This window comes from Aulonocara stuartgranti (genome assembly GCF_965226115.1).
Source record: "Aulonocara stuartgranti genome assembly, chromosome: 14".
Taxonomy (NCBI): domain Eukaryota; kingdom Metazoa; phylum Chordata; class Actinopteri; order Cichliformes; family Cichlidae; genus Aulonocara; species Aulonocara stuartgranti.
Window position 1 is genome coordinate 19,553,576 of NC_138950.1, and position 26,286 is coordinate 19,579,861.

General features: G+C 40.7%; 2 protein-coding genes across 12 annotated transcripts in view; one reads left to right on the forward strand and one right to left on the reverse strand.

The window, feature by feature from the left end:
- cbl (Cbl proto-oncogene, E3 ubiquitin protein ligase) overlaps window positions 1-13,091 on the forward strand; it is a 35,129-nt gene extending 22,038 nt beyond the window's left edge. For 2 of the 3 annotated variants that reach the window (XM_082503026.1, XM_082503027.1), the window contains exons 6-17: window positions 1,252-1,373; window positions 3,044-3,181; window positions 3,888-3,975; window positions 4,480-4,611; window positions 4,795-5,013; window positions 5,786-5,917; window positions 6,505-6,921; window positions 7,328-7,416; window positions 7,606-7,803; window positions 7,890-7,978; window positions 8,334-8,573; window positions 9,864-13,091. In XM_082503026.1, coding sequence (XP_082359152.1) covers window positions 1,252-1,373; window positions 3,044-3,181; window positions 3,888-3,975; window positions 4,480-4,611; window positions 4,795-5,013; window positions 5,786-5,917; window positions 6,505-6,921; window positions 7,328-7,416; window positions 7,606-7,803; window positions 7,890-7,978; window positions 8,334-8,573; window positions 9,864-10,153 — 2,154 coding nt within the window. In that variant the 3' untranslated portion in view covers window positions 10,154-13,091. The other variant, XM_082503028.1, reaches the window with a different exon arrangement.
- Window positions 13,092-16,472: 3,381 nt separating this feature from the next.
- The window catches only part of mcamb (melanoma cell adhesion molecule b), a 45,834-nt gene continuing 36,020 nt past the window's right edge, over window positions 16,473-26,286 (reverse strand). For 2 of the 9 annotated variants that reach the window (XM_082502189.1, XM_082502192.1), the window contains 7 exons: window positions 25,302-25,388; window positions 24,537-24,599; window positions 22,510-22,548; window positions 20,927-20,962; window positions 20,413-20,536; window positions 18,079-18,190; window positions 16,473-17,964 (listed from right to left, as the gene is read on the reverse strand). In XM_082502189.1, the coding sequence (XP_082358315.1) occupies window positions 17,962-17,964; window positions 18,079-18,190; window positions 20,413-20,536; window positions 20,927-20,962; window positions 22,510-22,548; window positions 24,537-24,599; window positions 25,302-25,388 (464 nt within the window). In that variant the 3' untranslated portion in view covers window positions 16,473-17,961. The other 7 variants (XM_082502190.1, XM_082502191.1, XM_082502194.1 and 4 more) reach the window with 7 other exon arrangements.

A 26,286-nucleotide genomic window follows, 5' to 3' on the forward strand; every position in this document is an offset into this window, starting at 1 on the left:
TAAACAGATTACAGACATTTCCTATGGCACTCCCTCTTACAAAAACGTCCTCCTCTAAATGTCCTCAAACGCAGAAGAGGAAGTGAGCCTGTGGCCATTTTAAGTTCTGTCCTTGATATGCAGCAGACTGTTATTTTTATTTATTTATTTTTTTATATTGCTTTAAAAGCCCTCTCAGATATCTCATCTCTCTTCATGCAATATCTTTAGGCTGAATTATGATTTGATTATAAATAGGCACATAAGAAAACATGCATTCTTAGTGCAGTTAGGTGAAAACGGAGTGGTTTAGGATGAGTTGCCCTTCAAATGTCGTTAAGATGTACCTGAAAAGTAATTGTACAGTTGCTGGATATAACCTTACTCATCAGACTTTATTGCACTTATTTAGTGCAGTCTGTTAGGGGGAAAAAAATACTAAAGCCTACAACAGACATGTGATAAAATATATTCCAGAAAAGAGTCCAGAGGAGACAGTTTTGACTTGTCACTTCCTGTGTTAAGTGCTGCTTACTGCAGAGCCAAATGGGCGGCGCTGGACCACGTCCAGCTCCCCCTCTCTGTGATTAAGGTTAGATTGAGGGTGGAGCTGGAGCTGGACTAGGCAACTGGCAGTGTTAGGTTTTCATTTGGGCAACTATTGTGATGCTGAAAGAGGACTGGATGGGTCTCATTAACATGTTTGCATCTCCTCAATTTTGCAGCTCACGTTAAGTGTCATATGTGTTAATTCTGCTTCCTTTCACACATCAGACAGACTAACGATAGCAATTGCAGAACCACCTACTCACCACAGCATGCATTCAGTGAGTGTGCTGTGGAGTAGCATGATTTTTTTTTTTTCCTCCCTGTTCTTCTTCATGTTAAATTTTTACTAGTTATTGTGAGCATTTCTGGATGTGGGTCAAGTCGCCTTTAAAGAAAGAAACATGAGCTCCTATAAACCAGGCTTTTTTCTCTCTCTCTTTTTTTTTGAATGTACATTATGGAAAGCAGTCTACTAAAGTCTAGGAGTCTTCATTCTGTGATCCAGGTGGTGCCAAATGAGTTGCTTTGCTTAAAATACCTTTTTGCGCAGATTGATCCCGGTCATTGTACATCACAATGAGGTTTGCCGAACAGTTGTTTAAACCTTGAATATCACCAGTGATGCAATATATTTCACTCTTGCTGTGCTCATTCTGTTACTGCCATGTACATTCACACATCAGATGACTCACTTTCTCTGTGTGTGTGTGTATGTGTGTGTAGCCTTGGTCATCCCTGCTGCGGAACTGGAACAGCTTGGCAGTTACTCACCCGGGGTACATGGCCTTCCTCACCTACGATGAGGTCAAAGCTCGGCTTCAAAAGTTCATTCACAAGCCTGGCAGGTGAGATATCATGATACCAGACATCCACACCAGACTTCGTGAAATATTCATCAACACTGAATGTCTAACATGGTTCATAAAGCATTAGCTATATCAGACATAGATAGATAATTGTATAGGAACTTAATCGAGCATCACCATTTCTTTTTACCAGTACCACCTTGTAGTTGCTTGGTAACTTTACAGTCTGTTGTAATCTATAGATTACTTGGACATATTGCACAATTTGGTGAAAAATGCTGGGTGCAAAAGCAGAATATGCAACACGGGGCCAAAACAAAAAGCCTTGTTTTGCTATTCATGCAGCCCTACACAGAACACATATTCACTGCACTGCACTGTGCAGTGCAGTGAATACATAAAGCATAACTGCCCATTTGTAAATGCAGTTCATACCCAAAATGTTTCTACCATTACGGTGACCTTTCATTGCATGTATTTTTACAGTTTAGTTTTCTATCAACATATATTTTAGCACTGAGCAACATGATTCTGTACATTATTAGACACACGTCTCACACATCAAATCATCACTCTGGCAACTGGATAGTTGCACCCAGGTCCTATTTTTGTCCCTGGTAGAGGACAGAGAGGGCACAGTTTTAACCTTAATGCCAGATTCACTCACAATTAATGCAAAAGTTTGTGTGTTCATGTGTCTTAGTTTGTGTGTGAGGAACCCAGGGCAGCATGGCACTGGTACCTTGCATCAATGGCCTGATTGTATGCTGAAAGCTGATGTCACTTTTCAGGCCTGGCCCGTGTAGGGCCACGTTGACATTGGAGCAGTAGTTACTGGTTGATGTGAGTGCAGCGTTTTTGACGCTCTAAATTACTGTGCCCCATTAAGAGAATGATGTTGGTACTATGGGTACAACAGTTCTGTGCTAAACATCGAGGCTGTGACCAACACTTAGTCTTGCCAATTTTTAAGCCTATTTATTCCTTCCTCTTTTCTTTCATTTCTGTATACAAATTGGTCAGCTTGTGCAGTTAACTAGAGAAGTGCATATTGGGGGGAGTGGTCCATCTCTTATCTCTTCAGTTTTGTTCTTGCCTTTCTACTGTCCATCCCACGGCACAAACGGCTATTTTTATCTGATATAACATGCTGTGCATTCACCTCCAGTTCCACAACAGTGTCATTCTTATGAACCAGTATTAGTCCAGTTGCAGTTGATGTTAGTTATTGATCTTTTATTTTGATAAGCAGTGATGGGTTTTGTGTCTCTGTCATTCCTACAATCAGTTCTGTCCCAGTTGTCTTCTTTAGCAACGTCGAATGGTAACTACGGCAGTGGTGTAAACGCAGCTGCTTTAATGTTTCTATAATGTGTTATATACACGGAATGTAATGTGTGTGTCTGTGATGTGTATCCCATGATCTAGTATATATTTATGTACATATGTGTTCAGTATTGTAATGAAAATGCAAATTAGAAAAAAGTAGCTGATTTTGCCACATTCTGTTATGCATGTTTATTATGCAGCCTGCATATTTTCATTTGGATTGTGCTTACTTGGAAGGTATTTCTTGTGCACATTTTGCAGACACTGCTGCCCTTTTACTACATTTCATCTCATTGTATTTTATTACTTTTTTCAGAGTTAAATCTGACCATTTAACACCATTCAAGCTCTTCTTATTTAAAATTTTCCTCTCTTCTCAGTTACATCTTCCGACTGAGCTGCACAAGACTGGGCCAGTGGGCTATTGGCTACGTGACTGCAGATGGAAATATACTCCAGACCATTCCCCATAATAAACCCCTCTTCCAGGCTCTCATTGATGGTTTCAGGGAAGGATTGTAAGTCAACTGGCATTTTGTGAGCCTCACTTAAAATCATGTCATTTTCTTGCAGCTTTCCATCCAGAGCTCTGAGCTTCTGTTTTTTTGTCTTTGTCACTGGTTCAGTCTTGATTCCCTTGATTCGATGTAATTTTTACTTGCAGAGCGCCTCTTTTTCTCTCGTTCTCCTGTTCTGTCCTTTCTTCCTACAAAGCTTGCACAGTTTTGTGTGTGAGATTTGCTCTAAGCCAATTCAGACATATCATTTTACATGTTCCCATCATTCCAGTGTTCTAACCACAATAGAGTTGTTGATTTAGCTGACTGGCGTAAAACTCATCTTTTTAAGCCAGCGCTGATTCCTTTGTTTAATAACAGCTATAGTTGGTCTGTTCCACCGTGTAATCAAATGGTGATTTCAAGTGGGAAATCTTGAAAACTTTTCAAAGCTTATAAACCGTATCGCCTCTATCTTCGAAACATTTATCAAATGGTAATTACAGAGTCTGACTCATTTAGAAAACACTCACGTATTGTACATGCACAAACTCGTAGCGAATGAATGGACTGAACAGATGTTTTCATTACTGCAGCCTGTTAGGTATACATGCCACATAATTGCAGTAACTAATAATGATCATTACTTCTAAATTAACATACCTGCCAAAATACCCAGGGATACTTTATATAGATTTACTAATTTGTTGTGTCTCTACATCTGCAGCTATTTATTCCCTGATGGCCGGACTCAAAATCCTGACCTGACAGGACTGTGCGAGCCTTCGCCTCAAGACCATATCAAAGTCACCCAGGTCAGAGCAGCCTTCTTCTAAGACCCTTGAAAACCCTGTGTTTTTTCGTGAGCTTTTTATTTTATTGCAGTGTTAAAATGGTTTGTTACGTTTGGATGACTAAACAAAGGATTTAAACAATTTATACATCTGTTAATAAGATTGGTTAGATGGGATCCAGTACTGATCACACTCTTACAGCAGTGCATCCAGTGGGAGTCCTAAAGAATTTTGAGTATTATCAACATCTTTATTCATAACTTTGTTTTAAATACTGTAGAAGATCTTTTCAGACTCATACATGTTCTCAGAATTTTGTAAGTACAATGAACAGACTCATTTTGCAGCCACTGGACTGAAACTCAAACTACACCCCCACAACTACCTATTGCTCTAGATCCTTCCAGGCTTTTTTTTTTCTTCTCTTCTCCTTTTTTTTTTTTTTCTTTCAAAAGGATCTCAGGTGCTGTTGTTCCTGTGTGATGTTACCGTCTTGTCATGTTTTTTTTTTTTTTCTCCCCGCAGGAACAATACGAGCTGTACTGTGAGATGGGCTCCACTTTCCAGCTTTGTAAGATCTGTGCCGAGAACGACAAGGATGTGAAGATTGAGCCCTGTGGTCATCTCATGTGCACTTCCTGTCTCACTGCCTGGCAGGTACAAGAGTGGGTGTATGCAAGGGGGTTTGTGTGGGTTGTTCATGTGTCATAACTCAAACCTGTTGAGAAGTGAACTGTCTGTTGAAGTGCTCTTTTATTCAGACATGTCAGACACAAAAAGAAAAAACCCTTTTCTCATCTCTGCATGCTCTAACCATCTGCCTTTTGGCCTGTGTTGCAGGAGTCAGAAGGTCAGGGAACAGGATGTCCCTTTTGTCGCTGTGAGATTAAGGGTACGGAGCCGATAGTTGTGGATCCTTTTGACCCAAAGGACAACAGCGGAGGGTCTTCCAAGAGCACATTTGGGGCTGAGGGTGCACCCTCACCCAGCTACGACGACGATGATGATGACAGACTTGAAGACCCTCATCTAATAATGAGCAAACTTGCCTGCACAAAGGTAAGACGGTGACAGGAGTCGGACTTGACTAAAAAAAAAAAAGTTACTTCACTCAAAGTTTCCAGTCGTGGCACTGGGTGAGCTATTCTGGTCTTTTTCTATTCATAAAATGTTGAGGCACTTAACACCCAGAGTGCACCTCACAGGTTCCTGCTGTCCTCTTATCTCCTGCTTTTCTGAGAGACCCTGTGCAGATGAAACGCTCCCTGCCCTGGCCTTTTCACTTCTTGTGAGCTTCAAGCTCACATCTCCTATCTAAAGTCTTTCATCTCCATCTTTCATGGCACCAAGGTAGCAGCTTTTTGTGCCTCTTTGTATTTGATATGTGGGGAATTCTCCTGTCTTACATCTTTTATGTACCTCTGAGAAACTCTGTGTGCATTAATCTGTTTATAGAGCAGGCGAATACCTGAGATCATACACACTTTGATGTGGTCCCGGGAATTTCTTTGGCTTTGATTGCTGGCCTGACCTCTTTGACCATTTACTCTATATTTACTCATTTCTTGTGCGTACTTCTTTGTTTCATCTGTGTTGAAACAAGATACGTTTGAGGAACTGCAGAAAAAATAAAGCTCTAATATTGAACAGTGCTGTAAAGTAACCATATAAGGTTATGAGAGTTTTCAGTTGGCCTGATGTTATTGCAGAGATATGAGAGGAGATTTGTGATATTTGCAAAATGAGAAGTGGCATTTGGACTCCGTCTGATTGTGTTTGAATAATGCTGATCAGATGAAATCTGTGTTTGGCTCTTTTGTGCGTCATCCAGGTGGAGCGTCCCCCATCACCTATGTCTGGGACTCCTCAGTCCTCTCTTCCCCCAGTGCCTCCCAGACTAGACCTATTACCGCACAGACCTCCCAACCCCCCTGGTGCCTCCAGCCCTGGAGTCAGCAGTAAGGTAACTAAATGTACACAAGAAGGGATTGTAAAAACTTACAAGTCTAATATTGATGTCCAGTCTATGTACAGTAGAGTGTGTCATGCCTTAGTGGGTGCCTAATCCTAATCTACTCAACATTTGTGGTGGGTTCAGAGTCAGAGCAGGTAAGAAGGGGGAGGGGGGAAAAGCCTAAGATTGAAAAATAGACTAGCTATGCGCTCGGAAGAACCTACGCGTAATGCTCCTTCATACAGGTAAGGAATTTAAAAATGGCGGTCACAATCATCAGGGCATTTTATGTTCAGATTTCCTTCTCTGGGAAACTGCCATATTTCCACATTTTTATTATCTTTTAAATGTAGATAAAATGAAACTGCAGATGAAAAGCTTGATTATTCTGCACATGATAAACAGCATCTTTGCTTGGTGTTGTTCATCTAAGTTGCGTGTATTGTTGGAAATGATGACTAATGCATAAACAGTGTCTTTCTTGCTAAATGGATTACTTCCAGCACTGAAGATAACAGCACAGAGCTTTCTTTGGTTTCACATTAATATCGCATGTAGTCTAATTGAGATCCCTCCTCCTTGGTTTTTCCCTCCAGGCACCATCTCATCACAAAGACAAGCCTCTTCCCCTTCCCCCAGCACTGCGTGATCTCCCCCCTCCCCCTCCTCCAGACCGTCCCCACACAGCCGGGGCAGCCCCTGATGGACGGCTTCAGAGGCGGCCCTTGCCCAGCACACCCGGGGAGCCCCCTCGCGATAAACTCCCTCCTACACCCCCAAACCGACCCCTGTCTGACTGGACCTCCAGGCCGGTTCCCAAGGCTCCCACCTCCTCTTCGTCATCCTCTTCGGTATCCTCTTCGTCCACCCAGTTCCCCTGTCTGGGCGGGGACCTCCGAGCAGGTGTCAGGGAACTCTCCAACAGGCACTCCCTCCCCTTGGCACTGCCCTCCGCCATGGACGCTCGCTCAGACTCCCAGAACAACAGCTCCCTCAGTCTGGACCACCAGCTGGTCAGAGCAACCACAAAACACAGCACATTCAACTGCCCTTTGATTCATTTGCTGGCACACATATCACTAAAGTTATTACTAACTTTCCAAACAAAACTGAAATTATTGAGAATACTGTTTATATGGATTCCAGTAAATTGTTATCTGTCACAAAAACAGTGACAATGACATTAAGGTTGGCTTTTTACTTTTTGGACAAGCAGGCCTAGTCTTTTTGAGAGTTTAAAGTCTTTGGTTCCACTGTATTCTGATACATAGTCTTCTACTTTACTACTGGCATGTCTGTGCAGGTCTAAATCCTAAGAGCTGCCTTTAATGTGTTTAATTTATTTATGATTCTTAGTTTTAACTACAAAAATATTTGTCTTTAGTGTTTCTAAGATGCCATCTTTTGTTTCCTTTTCAGAATTTTTCCACGGGAGTTGGTCAAGATTACGACAACCCCAGAGTCAAACCTTCTGTCTCAGCCAACGCCATTTATGCACTGGCAAACAGGTACGTTTCAGTGCTGCTGAAAGCATCTCAGTGGAGTGGATCTTGTCTTTCCTGAATCACTGACATGCTCTTTTCTTACTTGCAATCCACAAAGCTGTACAAATTACCTTGTTTGAAGTTGATTTATACTCAGTACCTTTTTTAAGGATCATTTTACATAATAAATAATATTCTTGGATCTGACTGCAGAGCGTCCCCAGCTACAGCCAGGCCAGCAGGAGGAGATGAAGGACATGACAGTGATGATGAGTACATGATCCCCTCTTCTCGGCCCGTTCTGCCCCCCATCCCGATTCCACTCATGGGGGAGACCCCACCAATCCCAAGACCCCCACAGCCCGTGTCAGCAGTCCCGACACAGACCCAGGCCTCTGCACTGAACACACGGTACTCAGGCCTTTCTATTACTCTCTCGCAGCACATAAGAAAAATAAACTGTCACTATTGATTTATTTTTGCTTTTGGCCTTGCAGGCTGATTCTGGACGATGTACCTCATTCACTCCAAATGTATGAAGCCATGTTCAACGCCCAGCCCAGGTCACAACAAGCGAGAGATTCAGGTATTTGTGACCCACTAATCTCAGCTGGGCTTTGTGGGGCGGGGCCGTGTGCAGTGTTCAGGGCAATTCTCTTTCACGTAATACTTTGAATATGCAAAAATCTTACGTTTTAATCAGACAAGCCTCATCTGGATTTTCTGAAGTTTTATTTATTTGCTAAAACGACCACTGCACATCCTGGGAATAAACACCTCTGTATTGACATAAATGTGACTTATACTTCTGACTGCACTTGTGAGTTATCTGAAACTGTTTTAGACAATGTTAACCTGTTTAATTTCATCTGGTTAAGGTCTCAAGCATGTATTAAACTTTTAATCTCTCTGTTTGATGTCATATTCTGATTTCCTTTCAGACTATTCAGATTTGCCCCCTCAACCAGTGAGTAACGGTCCCAGAGACCATGAGGCTGACGACGGGGAAGAGGAGGAGAACGGCTACGACTTCCCAAAACCCCGACTGCCTTTGCCTCCCGCCCGACGGACCCTTTCAGAAATGGGGGGGTCTTTGTCTTCATCTTCTTCATCCTCCTCATTATGCGCTGCAGCAGCTTTCAATCGTCTTTCTCTAGATGCGGATGCTGGAGCGACAGCGCGTAAGTTTAACAGTTTATTGATTTAAAAAAGTGTTTTTTTTGTTTTGTTTTTTTTTCTCTTTACTATGATTTCGGTTCTTTATCAATAAACATACCCATGCTTGCCACAGCTGATTTTAATGTTGTATTTCTACTTGCATTTCATCTGTTATTCAGCTTATCCTGCTTAAAAATGGACTTCTACTAAGTGCTTTGACATTTTAAATGTTTTAAAAGTTTTTTACGTCTGGGACAGCAGCTGCAGGGAAACTGCCTGTCTCTTAAAATCACTTGTATATAGCAATTTTATAACTACAGCCTTCACGTCCTTTCTGGCTCAAAATCAGCAAAAACTGCTGATGAATCAATAACTCGACGTCCAAAAGTTCTTTGACCAGATCACAGCCTGAAAAGTCAGCTAAAGCATTTTGCTTCCTGGTCTGGGGCCAAACATAATGCAGATTTTCCAGAAGCTCTCTGGAGTTAATATTAGACTCAGCTCTGGACTTTGATTGTCATGGATTGATTTCTTTTACTGCACATCATCTGCATTTGTGGGTGCGTGCAGATTCAAAGAAAAGTAAAGACCAGTAATTACAGAGAGCTGTTTCGTTACATTAGTGACCTTAAAATAGTTTTTTTTTTTTTTTTAAATCCAAAGCGATGTCCTCAGAATGGTGGAAACAACCTGATGTGGGATGACCTGCTGTGTCATCAGAAACCCGTAGTGACCACACAGACGTCTTCCTCCAAAGACTGCGAGGAGCTAACACAGCAGTACTTGCCTCAGCAGACGCAACACGGTGTGAAGAAAGAAGTTAAAGCAGAGAGTAGATAAAGGGAGCAGTGTTTTAGATGACTTAGGAGAGACTCCATGTTAGAAGCACCACCTCTGAGTTTAAGTGTTCAGGTGGTTGCTGATGAGACTGTGTTCATTATGTCCTGGCCTCTGTTGTGACTTGACATTTACTGCTGGAGGATGATTGCAGTGTCTGATTGTTCCCATCTTCAGTCCTCATGTCTAAGGATCAATGAGTGCTCACACAGTCTGATTAACTCTGAGATTCGAGCTTATGACTGGTTTATTGAAAGCCACTACACTGGAAAGGACATCAAATGTGTGTTAAGATAAAAAGTTCATAGCTTACCTCAGTGATCAAGATCCTTTGTTCCACATTATTTTCACATTATTTCCAGTAGTTTTATTTTCTGTCTTTGACCCACACTGGCTGTTATGTTTAAAACTAGTTTATGTTGGTTGTCATTCCACCAAAGCCAGACCCTTTGATTTCACTCTTCCCATTTCCTCAGCCTTCCCAGATCCAATGGAGGCACCAGAGAGACCTCCAAAGCCCCTTCCCAGACGAATCAATTCCGAGCGCCGGGCCAGCCCAGTCCCCCCCACTCCGCTCGGCGGCGGGGCAACAGGAGGAGAAGCCAACCCACAAATCAGTAGCGAGATCGAGCACCTAATGAGTCAGGGATACACTCAGCACGACATCCAGAAAGCACTGATGATTGCACAGAACAATATCGAGATGGCCAAGAACATCCTGCGCGAATTTGTCTCCATTCCCTCTACCGCGCACATTCTCACATAGCACATCCTCCCGCCTCTCTCCTGTTTGCTCTCTTTTGCCTAGCTTGGCCCAGCCTGGTTTGGTTTAGGCTGGCATAGACCAGCCCGAAACCCAAAGCCACTGCCTGCAGCACTAGCTCCAGTGCTGGCTGACACCCTACGCCCCTGTGGATTTTTAACTGGCTGTTACTCCAGCAAGCTCGCAGTGTCTCGGGACTCTCGCCCTGCACTCCACACGCTTTCACAGTGTCTGGCCTTCTTTGAACTGCTGCAGCCGGCCTCTTAGTTTTCAACAACATCTCCGCAGGACTCATCCCGTGCGGAGCAACGACAAATAATGGAACGCCGTATAATTGCAAGGCTTCTGTAGGAATGTCGGAGAGATGGATTCTTATCCTTTCATTTTGAAGCCTCTTGCTGAAAATGTAACCAACACCTCACAAAGAAAACTAAAATGTATGTCTATATGAAAATTTAATATATGAGTAAATATATATTAAATGTGTGTAATATATACAGTACGTGCATATATAGTATGTGAAAATGATCGCAGCTTTGAGGGTCACGGTTGGTACAGGCGAAAAAAGCGCAGATGGGACCAGGTTAAAGAGTCGGTTGGGGGATTTCTGTAACTGGGTGAGGACGAGTCGGGGTGTCTTCCTCACCCAGGTTTGTTGGTCAGCAGCAGTTTGGGGGGGGAAAGAAAAAGAAAAAAAAAAAAAAACATGCCGCAGAGCTTCTTCATTTGGAATTCAGTCTGTTATGGCCTTCGATTAACTGTTGCTTTGGTACTTTTTTTGTTTTAGAAACTGCTTGTTTTGTCATGTTGTTGTTTTTTGTTTTTTTCAAAGTAGCATGAAGATGGTTTCAGGTCGTGTGTGTATGTGTGTGTGTGTGTGTGTCAGTCAGACCTACACCTCATGGCCTGCTCTTAACACGAACCCCTGTTCCTGTACATCATGAATGTGGAATTACACTCGGTGTACTCAAGACTCGTGCTCTGTAAACGTACTACTGCTCGAACTTGTGTGTCAGGGCCCAGTGTAGCTGTAGAGCCTGGCAGTGAGATTAGAGGACGTACTAATGTTGACGCCCCTGCAGTACCAGACAGGCTGAACGCTTTTTTTTTTTTTTTTTTTTTATCATCATCATTATTATTTTTGACTAACTTCTTAGGCTGACTGGTTCAGATTTCTATCTCCAGCTCAGTCCGGTGTTACAAAAACAACAACAAAAAAAAGTCATTGATTTTACTTTGATAATATATTATTGTAATATGATCATAAATATTGTTATTATAATTAATTCAGAAGTGCTTCACTGCTGCTACTGTTGTTAGTGCTAAACAATTAAGACTTCAATGTACAATTGTGAATATTGTGTTTAACCGTCTTTAAAGTGACAGTATCATGTGTTTCTCTAGTCTGTAATGTAGCATACTTGAAAGTACAAGCGACTTGTGAGCACACAGCTCTATCAGGTCGCAAATCTTCAGTGTTTTTCTTTTCTGTTTTTCTTAACATATATATAAATATAAAATATACTCTGTAAGTGGAATCTGTAGAGGAACAGAAATATCACAAGCAAAATGTTCTGGGAATGGAAACCAGACGTTTTGCAACAGATTCAAGCTTCTCTTTCACATCGGTTTCCTTCCTCTGTAGGAGTTCGTCCTGCTGAAAGGGAGCGACTGCCGAGGCTTTTTAATCGTAGGCTCATGGGTTTGTTGGCGCACCCCTCCAAGTCTACAGAAAATCAGTGTTTGGGCTGACTGTAAGAGCTAACTCAGGAATAATAATGTATGTCTGAACAAGTGGTGTTCACCCTGTCTGTCAAAAAAAAAAAAACCCCAGAAGAGACTCATATTGGCATAGACAGCAGCTCACCTGTCCAGCTGTCTGTTCATCCAGGTGACATGTAGCCAAAAGTTTCCGCGTAATGAAGTCACACAAGTTTTTTTTAATTACTCATTTTGGTTTGTCATAAGTTGCACATTAGTGTTTTGTTTTTTTTAAGATTATTTCCAGTGTTTGCAGGTCTATAAAGACAGCAGCTTCATTTCCAGGTACTAATTACAAATGCATTATGAGGAATTCATCCAAGCAGCTTCTAGGTACACTGACTGAACCTCTCCCAGCATATGAAGAATGTTTTTTTTGGGGGGGGGGGTTTCACCCACCCTGGGAGTGTGTGCATCGTGTAAGTCAGCCCTGTCTTATTCTGGGTGTCTCTGCATGTTGACTGGAAGCTTTGTGCTGTCTCGCCCTCTTTTATTTCATTTTGGGGTCTTTTTTACTCTTCCTAGTTGCCTTGAGAAACTTCTTGAATGATGTTTAATGGACAGGAAGCTCCCCTCATATCATCAATACTGTACCAGTGTGTGTTTATATATTAAGAATGGCATGTCATTGTCTTGTATTATTTACCATTGTTTTTGTTTTTGCACATTATACCAGTTTGTGCTTTGATACTGTCACTCTAAAGAAAAGCAAATTGTATAGAGTTAGATATGAAAAGAGGAAGAAAATGGCTGTTATATTTCATTTTGCATTCCTGTACATGTATTTTGTTCCAAAGGATTTGTTTACTTATGTGAATAATTCAGTGAGCAGTGCCATATGTTTTTGTTTTTTAGATGTTTTTTGGAAGAGCGTTTGTTGGTATAGATGTGTACCTGTTGGTCTCCGAAGGCAAAATGATGCGGTATTGCTTGTGTTAATCTGTCTTCTATGCTTCTTCAGCCTCATCAGGCCTCAGACTCTGAGCTTGATGCTAACCAGGGGTATTTCAGTTATCTGCCAGAAGAGGGAGCTGTTGTTCCACACGGCTGCATTGCTTCTCAACAGTAAAAAGCTTCTTTTTTTTCTTTTTTTCTTTTTTTTTTTTTAATTTTAAAGGTTTTTAAAGCTCATATCAATTTGGAAGTATGCACAGTGCTGTTAATAAAATGACAAGCAAAAGCCTTCAGGTGTCTCTTTCCTCTGTTTACACATATATTCATATTTAGCTTTGTATTCCTTAACCCTTGTGTGGTGTTCATATTTTTGTTACTCAGCCAGTGTTCATGGGTCTGGTGGACCTGCTAGAGTTTTGCCTTTCCAAATTAACACTATCAAACAATTTTATGTTAAATTACACAACAGATGTTTATTTCATCCCAATTACAAGCCATATGAACAGCAAACATGGTTAATTTTTTCCCTTTACCTTTGTTAGATCACATTTATGAATTAATGTGCTTCTCGTTTTTGTTTTTTTTTTGTGGTTTTTTTTTTTCATAAAATGTTATAAAAAAATTAATCAGTTATAATCAAGTGGAGTGAGTGGAAAGACACAACACATTTACACGTGAAGCAATATGTTTCACAACTAAATGGGATCAGCTGCTCATCAATGGTGACATTAGGCCCAGGGTTGTAAAACAGGGGGAGGTGGTGCACACACTTATCCCACACTGTCCTGATGGCAGCTAGCTTGTCTCTCTGCCGTCGAGCTGGTCTGTCGTCTCTGTTATCAAAACAGATAATCCTGGAAATTTTGTGGAAATTTTCCAGAGACATTGATGCACGGAAAGGTTCTTGCCGGTTTCTGCATCCCACAGGATTCTGTGGATTCCCCTTCGGACCTGAAAACTCCTGCAAGGATAAGAACCCCAAAGTAGGCCTTTGGGGTTCTTAGATGAATTTGGTCCATCTCCTTCCACCTCTCTCCAAAAACACATCTTCCTTCTAGATTACTGCAATCCAGAATAATTTTCTGGATGGAATCTGGGATGAAAAGCTCAAATGAAGACTTGATGTCCTGCACATGAGTAACTGTCAGCCGTGTTGGCCCTGGCTTATCACAGTAACAGCTCTGCAGGGTGGCTCATTTCTTGGGCAAGAAGACCATTCAATTTCACCAGTTATTGACATCCATGTTTCTTCACCTGCTGTCTGGTGGGCTTGTTCTGGTCCTGGAGCTGGCTGCTGATGGGGTACTCGTCTTTGTTTTGTTACTAAATGGTGCTCAACCTCATCCTCTTCTTCAAAGTCACTGTCAGACTCTGAATTTTCAGAAATGTGAAATATTCTGAAACCTCTTTGTCAACATCATCATCCGAAGCCCCTCTCTCTTCCAAAATCAATTGGATGGCCCTCGCAGCAGATAATCTTTTGTCACCTTGATCAGTTGTGATAAAGAACCACATCGGCAAAGTCTTATTTATAGTATTATGCCCCTAATTTGCAGGTGGGACAGGGTATGAGAAAATAAAATTTGGATCCCTCAAGAAAGAGGGTAAAATGTGCGGGAATGTAAGAGCAGACGGTGTTGATAGTTGAATTTTCAACAATGTTGCAACTTTGTGCGGGAGCGGGACGGGAAGAAAACACTATCAGCAGCACCAGAAAGGAGAAGGACAGAGTGTGGGAACACAGGACCTACACTTTCAACACTTTTATTAGACCTGGGTCCAGTGGACCCGAACACCTTGTATGTAATGTAAATGCGTGGGGGGAGGTACAGTATGAGGCCATTGAAAATTAGTTCGGATTTATGTTCTTCACAGAAAATAAGCCAAAGCCAATGAATTTCAGGTTAAAAAATATTAACTGTTTAATTTTTCTTTTGAAAAAAACTGAAAACGGGTCTCACAGACCCGAAGACCATACAAGGGTTAAAACAAAACAAAAAAAAAACTAAAACTGGGGGGGAAGTCATTTCCCGTGTGTAGCTCCAGTCAGAGTGCACAAGCTTCAGTGATTTTCTTGACTCGGCTGCCATTTGGCAATAACTTTTTAAGGTAAAACTAAATAGAAATTTGAATTTCATCCTTTGGCTCAGGCAGGAGTGGCTGAGAAGACTCTAAACAAGTTAACAGCAAAGCAGATGAAACTGAAAAAGAGCAGTGAGTGATCAGAACTGCAGACCGATTCAGTGCTTTGGTGCCATTTTAATAGTTGATACTCTTGCATTTTCCATTGTGATGCATTTGGTAATTGCATTAAAACCCAAAATGTGATTTGGCTGCCCGACCAGTAGATCACATGACCAATCATCAAATAAAACTTCAATGTAACCTAATAAACTTGCCTACTGTTTGTAAAGGGACTGCTAAGGATAATCTGCTTATTCATGCCTGCTTTGGTGTGGATGTTAGAAGTAGGCACTTTATAGGCATCCACTGTCCATGAACTCCCCTTTTAAATTCATTCAGATACTAATCGGTGTATATTTCTTTGATAGAACCCCTTGACTTAAAAACAGAGTCGCACATTACTCATTTAATGCTGGAAATTTAATTCACGCCATGTTCAGCAGCTATATGTTTTTAGTTGTGTGCACAAATGCCACACTGTCATGTTTAGCAGACCTACTGTGCAATACCTACAACTCATATTACTAATGTTCATTAACAATAATATTTGACTATTTGCCAGTTATCTGTGAGACAACATCCAAGGAAAAAAATATATATATTTTTGGTAAAACCAGTAAAGAACAATTTCTATTTCTACCTAAAATTCACAAGGCTCATTATTTAAAGTGGACCTGTTATGTTTAGTTTCTGCCTCCACATTTTTATTATTAGAGGAGAACTGAATGACTCCCTGCTCAAAATTATCCTCATTTACATCAAGTTGCACTTTGTTCATCAAGAACAAGGGTGTCGAACTCATTTTGACCAGTTAAATTTGCTCTTTCCGTCAGTGTAAAGAAGTTTATTGCACATTTAATCCACAAGAAATTTTAATATAAGAAAAGAATTGCAATTATAATAAAACATGTCCGTTATTCTACATGATTTAGCCACAATGCTCCTTTGGGCTTATATTTTATCTTAATGCTGGTATCTCAAGACTGTCCTATATTTATAAAATGGAAACATTTAGTCGATTGACAGTATGTCTGTGTACCTGAAATGATCGTTATGCGCTTCCAGTATCAATCATTCTCCAGATTGTTCTTGACAAACTTCAGTCTGGCCTGAAAGTGTAATTTGAGTTTTTCTTGGGCTGAAAACTCGCAGTGCATCGCTGTGCAGGGCTCCAGTGATGTCTTTATCTTCCTACCTCTGTCAGGCTCGTCCTGTACTCTGTGGCTCTCTTTGAATTTTTTTGATGACACTTCCCAGTGGTACCTTTTATATAACCGATTTCTTTTGTTTTTAAGCATGATATTTTCTCAAGTGACAGCTCAAACCCATCCTAATGATTTTACACTGTGTGTAAATTGGAAGGTAACCAAGTTTTAACTTGTTTTTAAAGGTTTTGACCATTACAGAGTAGAGGCACAGCAGTGATTTGTAGTATGGCTAAATAAAAAAGGTCATATTTTTATGTCAGCAGACACATTTCCAGTTATGTTCATTTAACAGTCCATTTTTATTTGGTAGAATTTCACAAAAAAAACTACAAACAATCAGATTTGTTAAATATGTTATAATGTCTTCAGTGATATTATAACACATTTTATCTTTCAGTCTTTAAAAAGGCATTATACATTGAACAGTGGTCACACGCATCAACAGCAGAAACAAAACAGAGGCTTAACTGTCTTCAAACATGATTTGCATATGCGGAGTCACAGTCAGTCCCCTCTTCTCAGTAGTGAAGTCTAGTCTAGTTACCGAAATGAAAAAGAAAGGCTCTGGTTACATTTAAATGAGGAGTGGTTGATGTTTTAAGGCATCAAGGCTGAGGGGCATTCTCATGCCTCTCTGGGACACAACAGTTTTCAACAGTGTTTCAAGTTTTGCTCGATACATGAATTTCTTCATTCGTCACACAGAAATGTCTTTTTCTTATAAAGAAGGAAACATCATGCCGTGAACCCATGTGTATTCACCAAACACCAATACTCTCCAAGTTTAAAATTTCAAAAGAAATGATTACAGAAGTGAAGCATGTCATGAACGTATAGAACGATGAAAGATGGTGGCTCCTTCCACAACAAAGTGCGCTGAACATTAAATATAACAATAAAAAAATGGCTTCGAATGTAGATTCTAAGGCATCGGTCGTTTATAACTGGACTGCATAACATAGTCAGATTTGTTCACCTGCCTCACAAAATGACTAGTTAATATACTTTATACTCCGCAGGTTGTGTGAAAGTTGAGTGTTAGAGGAATAGATATCAAAATAATGTGAAAGGTACGCGATTCAAATTTTTCTTTCAGAGCCAATATTTGGTGAAGCTGTGAACTGGCTGTAGAGGTGAGGCATCGCTAGAGCTACAAAAACAATTCAGTGTAAAGACAAAATAATAAAAACAAAATATCTACTTAAACTCTCCTTGCTATCTTCCTTAAAAAACACAAAACCCCACCACACTATCTTGTCTTGCTTTTTTCTCTTTTCCCCCACATTGTGTTACTTTAAATAAAGAAATATATACATAGATAATAATATGTACATTAGCTCAGCTGTTTCAGGCTGCTCTTCGGTGACTGAAGGGGCTTGAGGTGATGCTTTTTGGGGTATAAAAATAGTCCCTTGTCGGCTTTGTGCTCTAATTATTGTTCTGTGGACTATCAGCAGTACACTGTGAGGAGAACCTGCGGCATTCCTTGGGGTTGAAGGGAGATTTCTTAGTTCTGAAATGAAACTTTCCAACCTTCTTCATTAAAGCTCGAGATGCATTCCAACAGAGGAGCTGGCACGTAAAGGGCAGAAAGAGAAAAAGCCATAGCTTGGAATAACTTCATTTGTCCTGATAGTCACGATTGGAATAAAAAGCTGTGGGTGCTTGAAGGCAGCAGCGGGGCCTGAGGCTGAGAGGGGAGAACGGGAGCAGCCGTCGGTGTGTCACCTCCTCACTTTCACGCGTGCAGACGCTCATCGGTCTTTACTGCAGAGAGCAAACAATCACAAAAGAGAAAGTTTGGGTGGGGTACTGGTAAGTTTGATATTCAGTAGAAAGACTATTCGATTTAGCGAGTTCAGTTCAGGATCAGATATGTACTTGGTCATTTGGTTGTTGCTTTTCTCCGTTGACCCCAAGGAGAATCGCCTCCTCTGTGTTGTCGCTTTTCATCTCCACCACAATGTTATCTTTGCTGGACTTCCTCTTACTGCTGCAGGGTCAAGAACAAGCCATAGTTATAACTGAACCTATCTGAAGCTTTATGCATTGTACCTGCTCACATAACAGGGGGCGTCACTTCGTGTGTCCTTTAAAGCCACACAAAAAATAATAAAATGAGTATATATATGTACACATTCATCAGTAAGTGTATTGATTTTACCATGTACTCCCAGTGCTGCTGAATATTTCTGGAAATCACAACTGCACATTAAAAAAAACTTTAAACTTCATCCATTTAATGAAGGGTCTGGGACTGACAGCCACCGTGTTTTTTAAGCATTTTCTGCTTCATGTGTGTAAACATGAATGTTTGTATTACTGTAATTTTACAGCATGGCTTTGGTAGTGTTACGAAGACACAGGTTTATTACTAAAGTACTTCTGGCAGGTGTATCACTAATATCACAAAATTAAAATTATGCCTGCAACGATCGATCGAGTAATTCGAGGGATTCAATTATAGCAAAAGAAAAGCGAACTTTATAGCTGCTCCATCCACTGCTTTGTTTTACACAGAGAAAAATCTGCAGTAAACTTCATCAAGTTGATGATGATGAGATGATGAGATAGCCTTTATTTGTCAGTTGCAGGTATTTTGCCCACAACCGAGTTGTATTAAAATGTGCAGATGATCTATGTTTAAACGAACCATGTCTGATACCATGTTTAAACGAACGGTAGCCGCCCTTTTTACATGGAGGCGATACCTGCAGCAAACAGGGGTGAGTCTACACGGGGGGGAATAGGGTGTAATAGACCCATTGATTTTTTTTAAAGTCTTTCATAACATTTTTCAGACTGAAAGTGAAATAATATAAAATATTGCGTTAATATTTAAAAATATAAAACAAAAGCTTTTTTTCACAAGCCAACAGAAATGTACACGGGCCAGTAAAGGTAAATTTTTTATGCCTTAGTTTGGATTTCATACATATCTTATTTTATTGACTTCAACTGTACTTGAGATTATTTATATTTTTTGCATTTAAGAAAATGTTTTCTTTAGTAATTAAATTTAATATAGCAGGTCATCAAAGGCTTGTTTTCTTTCATATTTTTCTGACACGTTTGCATTAAAACATTGCAATTTCTAAAATGGAAACCAATGAGCAGTTCGTTTAGAAAAACCTGTGTTTTTTTATTGCTCATATTAATTATTGCTCAGAAAAGTATTTCTTATCTGACTACTGGATCAATCAATTGAATAATTGATAGATTACTCAGTTACTAAAATAATTGTTACCTACAGCCCTAAATTAAATATCACTTTTTACCAGAGAGCAACCTTTACACACTCTGGCTTTAGGAACAACACACCTCACAACTTTAACATTTAATGTTTTATGTTATTAAGTGCACTTTTGAATCAACTGTGAACACAAACTGTATCTAAAAGATGGATATAGACACCCTAGTTGTCGCCCCCTGCAGGCTATTAGAGAGAATGCAGCTTAAGGCACTTCCTGACTGGCTTCTCCTTTTAGACACTTTTATATCAAAGGGTCATCTATCATCTGTCTGCTTTCCCAGGAGTTTGGCTGCTAGTCTTTTCTTTTCATCACTTCCTTTTTCCCATGCTGTAAAACTCAATGCAGACATCATTGTTCTAGTCCAATCATCTTTCTGCCAATCAGCCTCCACTCTGCATACCTTAAATTGCCCTGCTCATCTCCCTTGTGCAATCAACCTCTTCCCCATCGCTGCCTCACACAAGTCACTCAACCTAAGCCTAGACCAGGGGTGGGCAACTCCAGGCCTCGAGGGTCGGTGTCCTGCAGGTTTTAGATATCACCCTGGGTCAACACACCTGAATCAAATTATTAGTTCATTACCAGGCCTCTGTAGAACTTCAATACATGTTGAGGAGGTAATTTAACCATTTAAATCAGCTGTATTGGATCAAGGACACATCTAAAACCTGCAGGACACTGGTCCTCAAGGCCAGGAGTTGCCCACCCCTGGTCTAGACTCTGGGGGGTTCTGCCCTAATTCCTATCACTGCTGGGATTTCATTCGGCTGTGATGGGCCATCGGAGTCTAATCACAACATAGCATAACTGAATTTTCTACATCGATGCATCATGTTCAGTTCTTTCTAATGGTCTAGAACTACAATACTGTGATACAGTCCAGCCATAAAATCACATTTTAATGTCTCCTTATGTGGACACATTGTGTGTTTATGCATGGAACTGCTGTCATTGCACTTACAAGTCTTGCTTGCCAGATCGGCCGCAGATCCTGCCCTTCTTGTACAGGAAATAGAGCACGCTTCCCAAGATAGCCAGAAGGAAGATGGCGATGATGATGATTGCGATAACAAAACCTTTGCTCTCTATTGGAGAAGAAGCACAAAACACCCACAGCTTTACTTACTGCACCCGGATTTTGGAATAGAATGACAGCAGGAGACAGGAGAGTCTGATACAGGTGGAGATACAGTTTGCAATGCGCCTAAAGAGAGTGTGGCAGTAGCATCATTCAGGTGACCCTGAAAGATAAAGAAACGAAGTGGCTGTTTATCAGGGCTGCAGGAGCAGCAGTGCTTTTACAACATGCGCAGGAAGAGGTGAAGATGATGAACAACCCAATGACGCTTTGATGTTTTGTTCATCACCAGGGAGGGTTCTCGTGAAAGCTAGGAGGCGAGAGAGCGAGAAGTGTGCTCACAGAGAAGTGGAAGGAAGGCGGTAGAGAATCTGCAACAGCAGAGTGATGTACAAACCTTTCTTGATATTTGGTGATTTGGTGGGCGTTTGAACTGAGAAAAACCAAATGAACACAGGAATCAGTGGGCATATGCACATAAATACTTCATATAATACTCAAACACAGTTTAGATCAGGGACACGTGGCCCACTTTGATCTTAAGTGGGCTGGACCAGTGAAATGCCTCTTTCACATTTAATCTCCGAGATGTCTTACATATGCAGTTTCAACATTCAGATTTTCAATGACAAACGTTTAAATGACAAATGTTTAAAATTGCAGAGAAAGATCTGGCAGTTGATTGCCCAGTGATATGAATGGCAATGGAAGCGGTCTTTATGAATAGGAAAAGCTGTAAAACTTGAAAATACAGTTAAAAGTTCAAAAGCTCCTCCTTTCAAAGTTGTCCATTGGGCCAGATTGAAGTCTTTGCTGTGTCAGCTCTGGCCTGCGGGCTTATGGTTGACACCCCAGGTTTGTGTTGCTGATGTTCAGCAGAGTCCTGAATAAATGTTTTATTTCAGAGGATCTTATCAGTGTTTTGAATCGAAACATCAACTTTGATATGCAAACTGCGGTCAGCAGCAGAAGAGTCATTTTCCAGAGGGGCCCTGTTTAATCCCGTTTATCAACGCTTTGGGAGAAACGTGGACTCAGAGCAGTTTTCCTCTGAGGGGCTGAAAATTTCCTGGTGTGACATATAAACAGAGAGCAGACACAGAAAAACACAAAGCAGGACCCATAATGGGAGTCAGGAGACTCACTCTGAGTGCATTTAAAGCATCGGCTTTAAATGCACTCAATGATGAGAGTCACAATGATGCATGTACGTGTGTGAACCTTTCTCTTTTTATTTCCACATCATTTGCAAGCATGCCTTCATTCTCAAACTTTAAGACTACATTAAAACAAAACGTCTACATTTATAATAACCCAACACGCAGAACAGCAGTCGTGACAATAAATTAATAATTAAGACACCCTGTGACAACAACAAACCTCACTTTTAATGACCTATCTATCATACCACAGCGGTAACTAAGGCCTGCAGGTGTTTCTGAGTTTGCATCACGCCTCCTTGCTCTTATCCTTTCTTTCTGACTTACAGAAAAAAAACTGCCCCACAAGACTAAATAAAAGAAAGTCTGGAGACTCTGAATTTGCTGGTTATAAGCTTTCAATTCAATCAGTTCCATTCAGTTTTATTTATTTATTGCCAATTCACAACAACGGTCGTCTCAAGGCACTTGATTCTGCAAAGTAAAGAGCCAACAATCAGCAACAGCCACCTGCCGTGACTGGGTGTAGGCTGAACGGGAAGAATAGAGGGGAAAAAGAATGGGAGAACATAGAGAGGGTAGACAAAAGTTACAGCATGCAGCAGTGGCACATAAATGCATCAGGAGTGAAAAAAGGTGTGTGGAGAAGATCAAGCCCTATCTAAACTTTAACAAAAAGATTAATCCTAATGTGAAAATGATGGAGGGCGTCTGTCTCCTGAATCCAAACTGGGAGCTTTTTGATAAATGAACTACCTATTTCTGTCAACCAAGTTTAATTATGCATTTTGTAGCTGATTTAATTGCACGGTGGTCTTACCTGGGTCATTGACATAGTTAGTTGATGTGTTTTGTGTAACTGAAAGCAGGCAGAGGCACAGAGAGGAGGTTATTTGGGTCACTACACAGGGGCGCACATTTAACATCACAGAGGTTAACAGTGTCAAAAGGTCTGTATAGGTTCTCAGTCATCAAGGACATGCGAGCTATGAGTTCTTAAAAAGAAGGCAAATGGACTTGTGTAGCTTCACATCTCATCCAAGAGGCTTCTTCAGTTCTGAAACAACTGGCAGAGATTTAAACCCCACTGGGAATTGTCTCCTTGGAGGTTGAAATACCTGGGAAAGGATATCAAGACTGTGTGCCAATTTATTTAGAACTGAAGAAGCCTCTTGGATCAGAGTCGAAATGTCTTCCCAAACCTAAAGAAGTCCAATTGCTCTTTTTAAGCACTTAAGACATCAGTGTGAAAAAACAACAACACAGTGAGGAATATGAAAAATCACAGACAACACATTACAACACTTGGCAAAGCTCAGCATCTTTAGATCAAAGTCAAAACACACAGAGACATGGATGTGAACGGGGGGGACACGAGTAAACGGGAAAAGTGAGGGGACTTTAATTTATACAGCAACAGTTCTTCAAGGTGGTTTATGTAGGACCCAACAGTGCTAGAGAGAAAACCTCAACATCAGAGGATTCCCCATTAGCACTCGGCAACAGTGGGAAGGAAGAACTCCTTTTTAACAGGAAAAGGTGCAAATGCAGCCAGTAAGTTCAAAGAGAAGAGAAAAAAGAGAGAGAACAAAACACAAGCTACAGGAGAGAACTGACAAAACTTAATAACATGCATTAGAGACATATTACGGGAGAAATGCTCAGTGCATCATGGGAGGTCTACCAGCAGCCTAAATCTATTGCATCATGAATAAGGGATGTCTCAGGGTTCACCAGATCCAGCCATAACTATAAGCTTTATTAAAAATAAATGTTTGAAGCCTCGTCTTAAAATGAAATAAAGCCTCATAGCGGATTTGAGTTCCATGTCAAAAATCAGGCACAGCAGAATGACTGTGATCTTACCGGTGTCATTGATAAAGGTAATGTTTGTTGATGGTATGGTAGTATTGGTAGTTGATGTGTTGTATATAACTGAAAGCAGGTAGAGAGGATGCGACTTCTGTTATCACACAGGGGTGCACATTAAACATCACACGGGTTAACAGTGACAACAACACAGAGTGAAATACAATCACTGACAACATGTTGGAGCGTTGTTTTAACTCAGCCACATTGGAACGTATTTATTTTTGCCATGTTTTAAGGTCATGCCAAAGCATCTCCATCTGAATTCAGTCTGTACTTTAAGTAGTCCGATCCTAAAGCTTCACCGTGTGAGTCATTCAGAGGTGGACTTGCTGGTGTGCTCTGGATCATGGTCCTGCTGTATAACCCAGTTGCTCTTAAAAACTGCATGTTGTTCTTACTATTTTTGTCTAACATTAAAATTTGTTCGCTGATTTGAAACATTTGATAAAAATATACTTAAAATAAATCTAGAAGGACAAAATACGGTTTCAGAGCAGTGTACACAGACATATTCAGTTCAATTTTAACAACAATAATATACAAAAAAATGCCAGTGATCAGATTCTCCATGAATAAACACTTGGCAACAGTGACATGTGGCAGTACCAGGCTCAGGGAAAGGCAGCCGGTGGGAGGGAAAAAAGAGAAAAAAGGGGAGAACAAAACACAAACTACAGAAAAGAGTTGACAAACATTAATAACATGCAGCAGTGACAGATAAAGACACGGGGAAGGATAAAAGGGGATTGAAGAAAAAATGTTCAGCGCATTGTGGAAGGTCTATCAGCAGCCTAAAATTATTGCAGCATAACTAAGAGATGGTTCAGGGTGACCAGATCCAGCCATAACTATAAGCTTTATTAAAAATAAATGTTTGAAGCCTCATCTTAAAATGAAATAGAGCTCTACAGCGGATTTGATTTCCATGTTAAAAAAAAACAAAAAACAGGCACAGCAGAGTAATCGTGATCTTACCTGTGTCATCGGTTATAGTATTGGTTGATGTGGTAGTGGTGGCTGTTGGTGTGGTGTGTACAACTAAAAACAGTTAGACGCACAGACAGGAGGTCATGTTTGTTACTACACAGGGGTACACACTAAACAGCACAGGTACAAAATGACAGCAACAACACAGAGTGAAATATTCACAGTCACAACAACAGGTTACGGCACTTGGCAGAGCTTAGGCCATTTAGATGAAGAGAAAACCCAACAATAAGAGGATTGCCTATGAGCAAGCATTTGGTGACAGTGGGAAAGAAGAACTCCTTTTTAACAGGAAGACTGCCAGCAGAAACCGGCTCAGGGAGGGGCAGCCAGTGAGTGTAAAGAAAGAGAAAAGAAGGAGAGCATGAAGAGCCAAGAACAGAACACAAAGTATAAGATATAAGACAGACAAAAATCAATAGCATGCAGTAGTTACATATAAACACACAGGGAATGAAAAGAATGTAGAAATGCTCAGTGCATCATGGGAGTAACATTAGTCTCAGCCGATAGCAGCACAAGTAAGGCATGGTTCATGGTCGCCAGTTCCAGTTATAATTATGAGCTTTTTCAAAAGGAAATGTTTGAAGCCTCGTGGTAAAAACAGAGAGTGTGCCTGTCTCGCAAATTCGAGCTGGGAGCTTTCTGACAAGTTAGAAATCTCTCTTTCCCAGTCAAATTTAATTTTGCATTTAGCAGCTGGTTTCATTTGCATGATGAAAAACAGGCACAGCAGTGTAACTGTGGTCTTACCTGTGTCACTGGATATAGTAGTGGTTGATCGTGTGGTAGTGCTGATTGTTGGCATGGAAGTGATTGTTGTTAATGTGGTGTTTAAAACTAAAAGCAGGTAGAGGCACAGAAAGGACGTCATTTTGTTATTTACACATGGGTGCCCGTTAAACGACATGTGGGTTACCAGGGTGAAGAATGTGAAAAACAACAACAAAAAATATAAAGATTGAACAATCACAGACAAGACGTTACATCATGTGGCAAAACTCAAGACCTTTAGATGAAAATGAATAGAGACATGAGGGGGGAGGGACATAGGTAAAAGTGGCAAGTGAGGAGAACAAATAAAAACATGCAGGCATGTTCGGTTCGTTTTTATGTAAAGTGCTATTTCACAACAGTCGCCTTAATATTAGAGAGAACAACCCAACAATGAGAGGATTCCCTTTGAGCAAACACTTGGCGACAGAGGGAAGGAAGAACTCCCCCGTGGTCAGAATGGAGGGTGAATGGAAAGAGAAGAGAAAAAAATAGGGAGACAAAACTTTGGAAGAGAAATGACTAAAGTTAATGACATGCAGTACTGACATATAAACATATCAGGAGTGAAAAGAGGGGAGTGGAAAAGACCTGGTCAGTGGACCTCATGAAGTCCACCAACAGCCTGAGCCTACAGCAGGATAACTGAGGACTTTTCCAGGATCACCTGTTTTATGAACAAGGCTCGAAGCCAAATCTTAAAAGCAGAGTCTGTCTCCTGAACCCGCTGTTTACCAATATTTCATAGATGAAGGCCTTTATGTCTAGCTTAATTAACTGATTTTTGTCATGTCGTTTGATAAATACAACTCAACATCATCTGCATAGCAGAGACATGTAGACACAGAAGAACTCCATAAGTAACTTTTCCATGTAAGAAAGAATCCTTGTTTGTATTAATAGCTGGAACAGAAAACTAACAGAAATATATGATTCAAACAAAAGCAGTGGATTTCGTCGAATG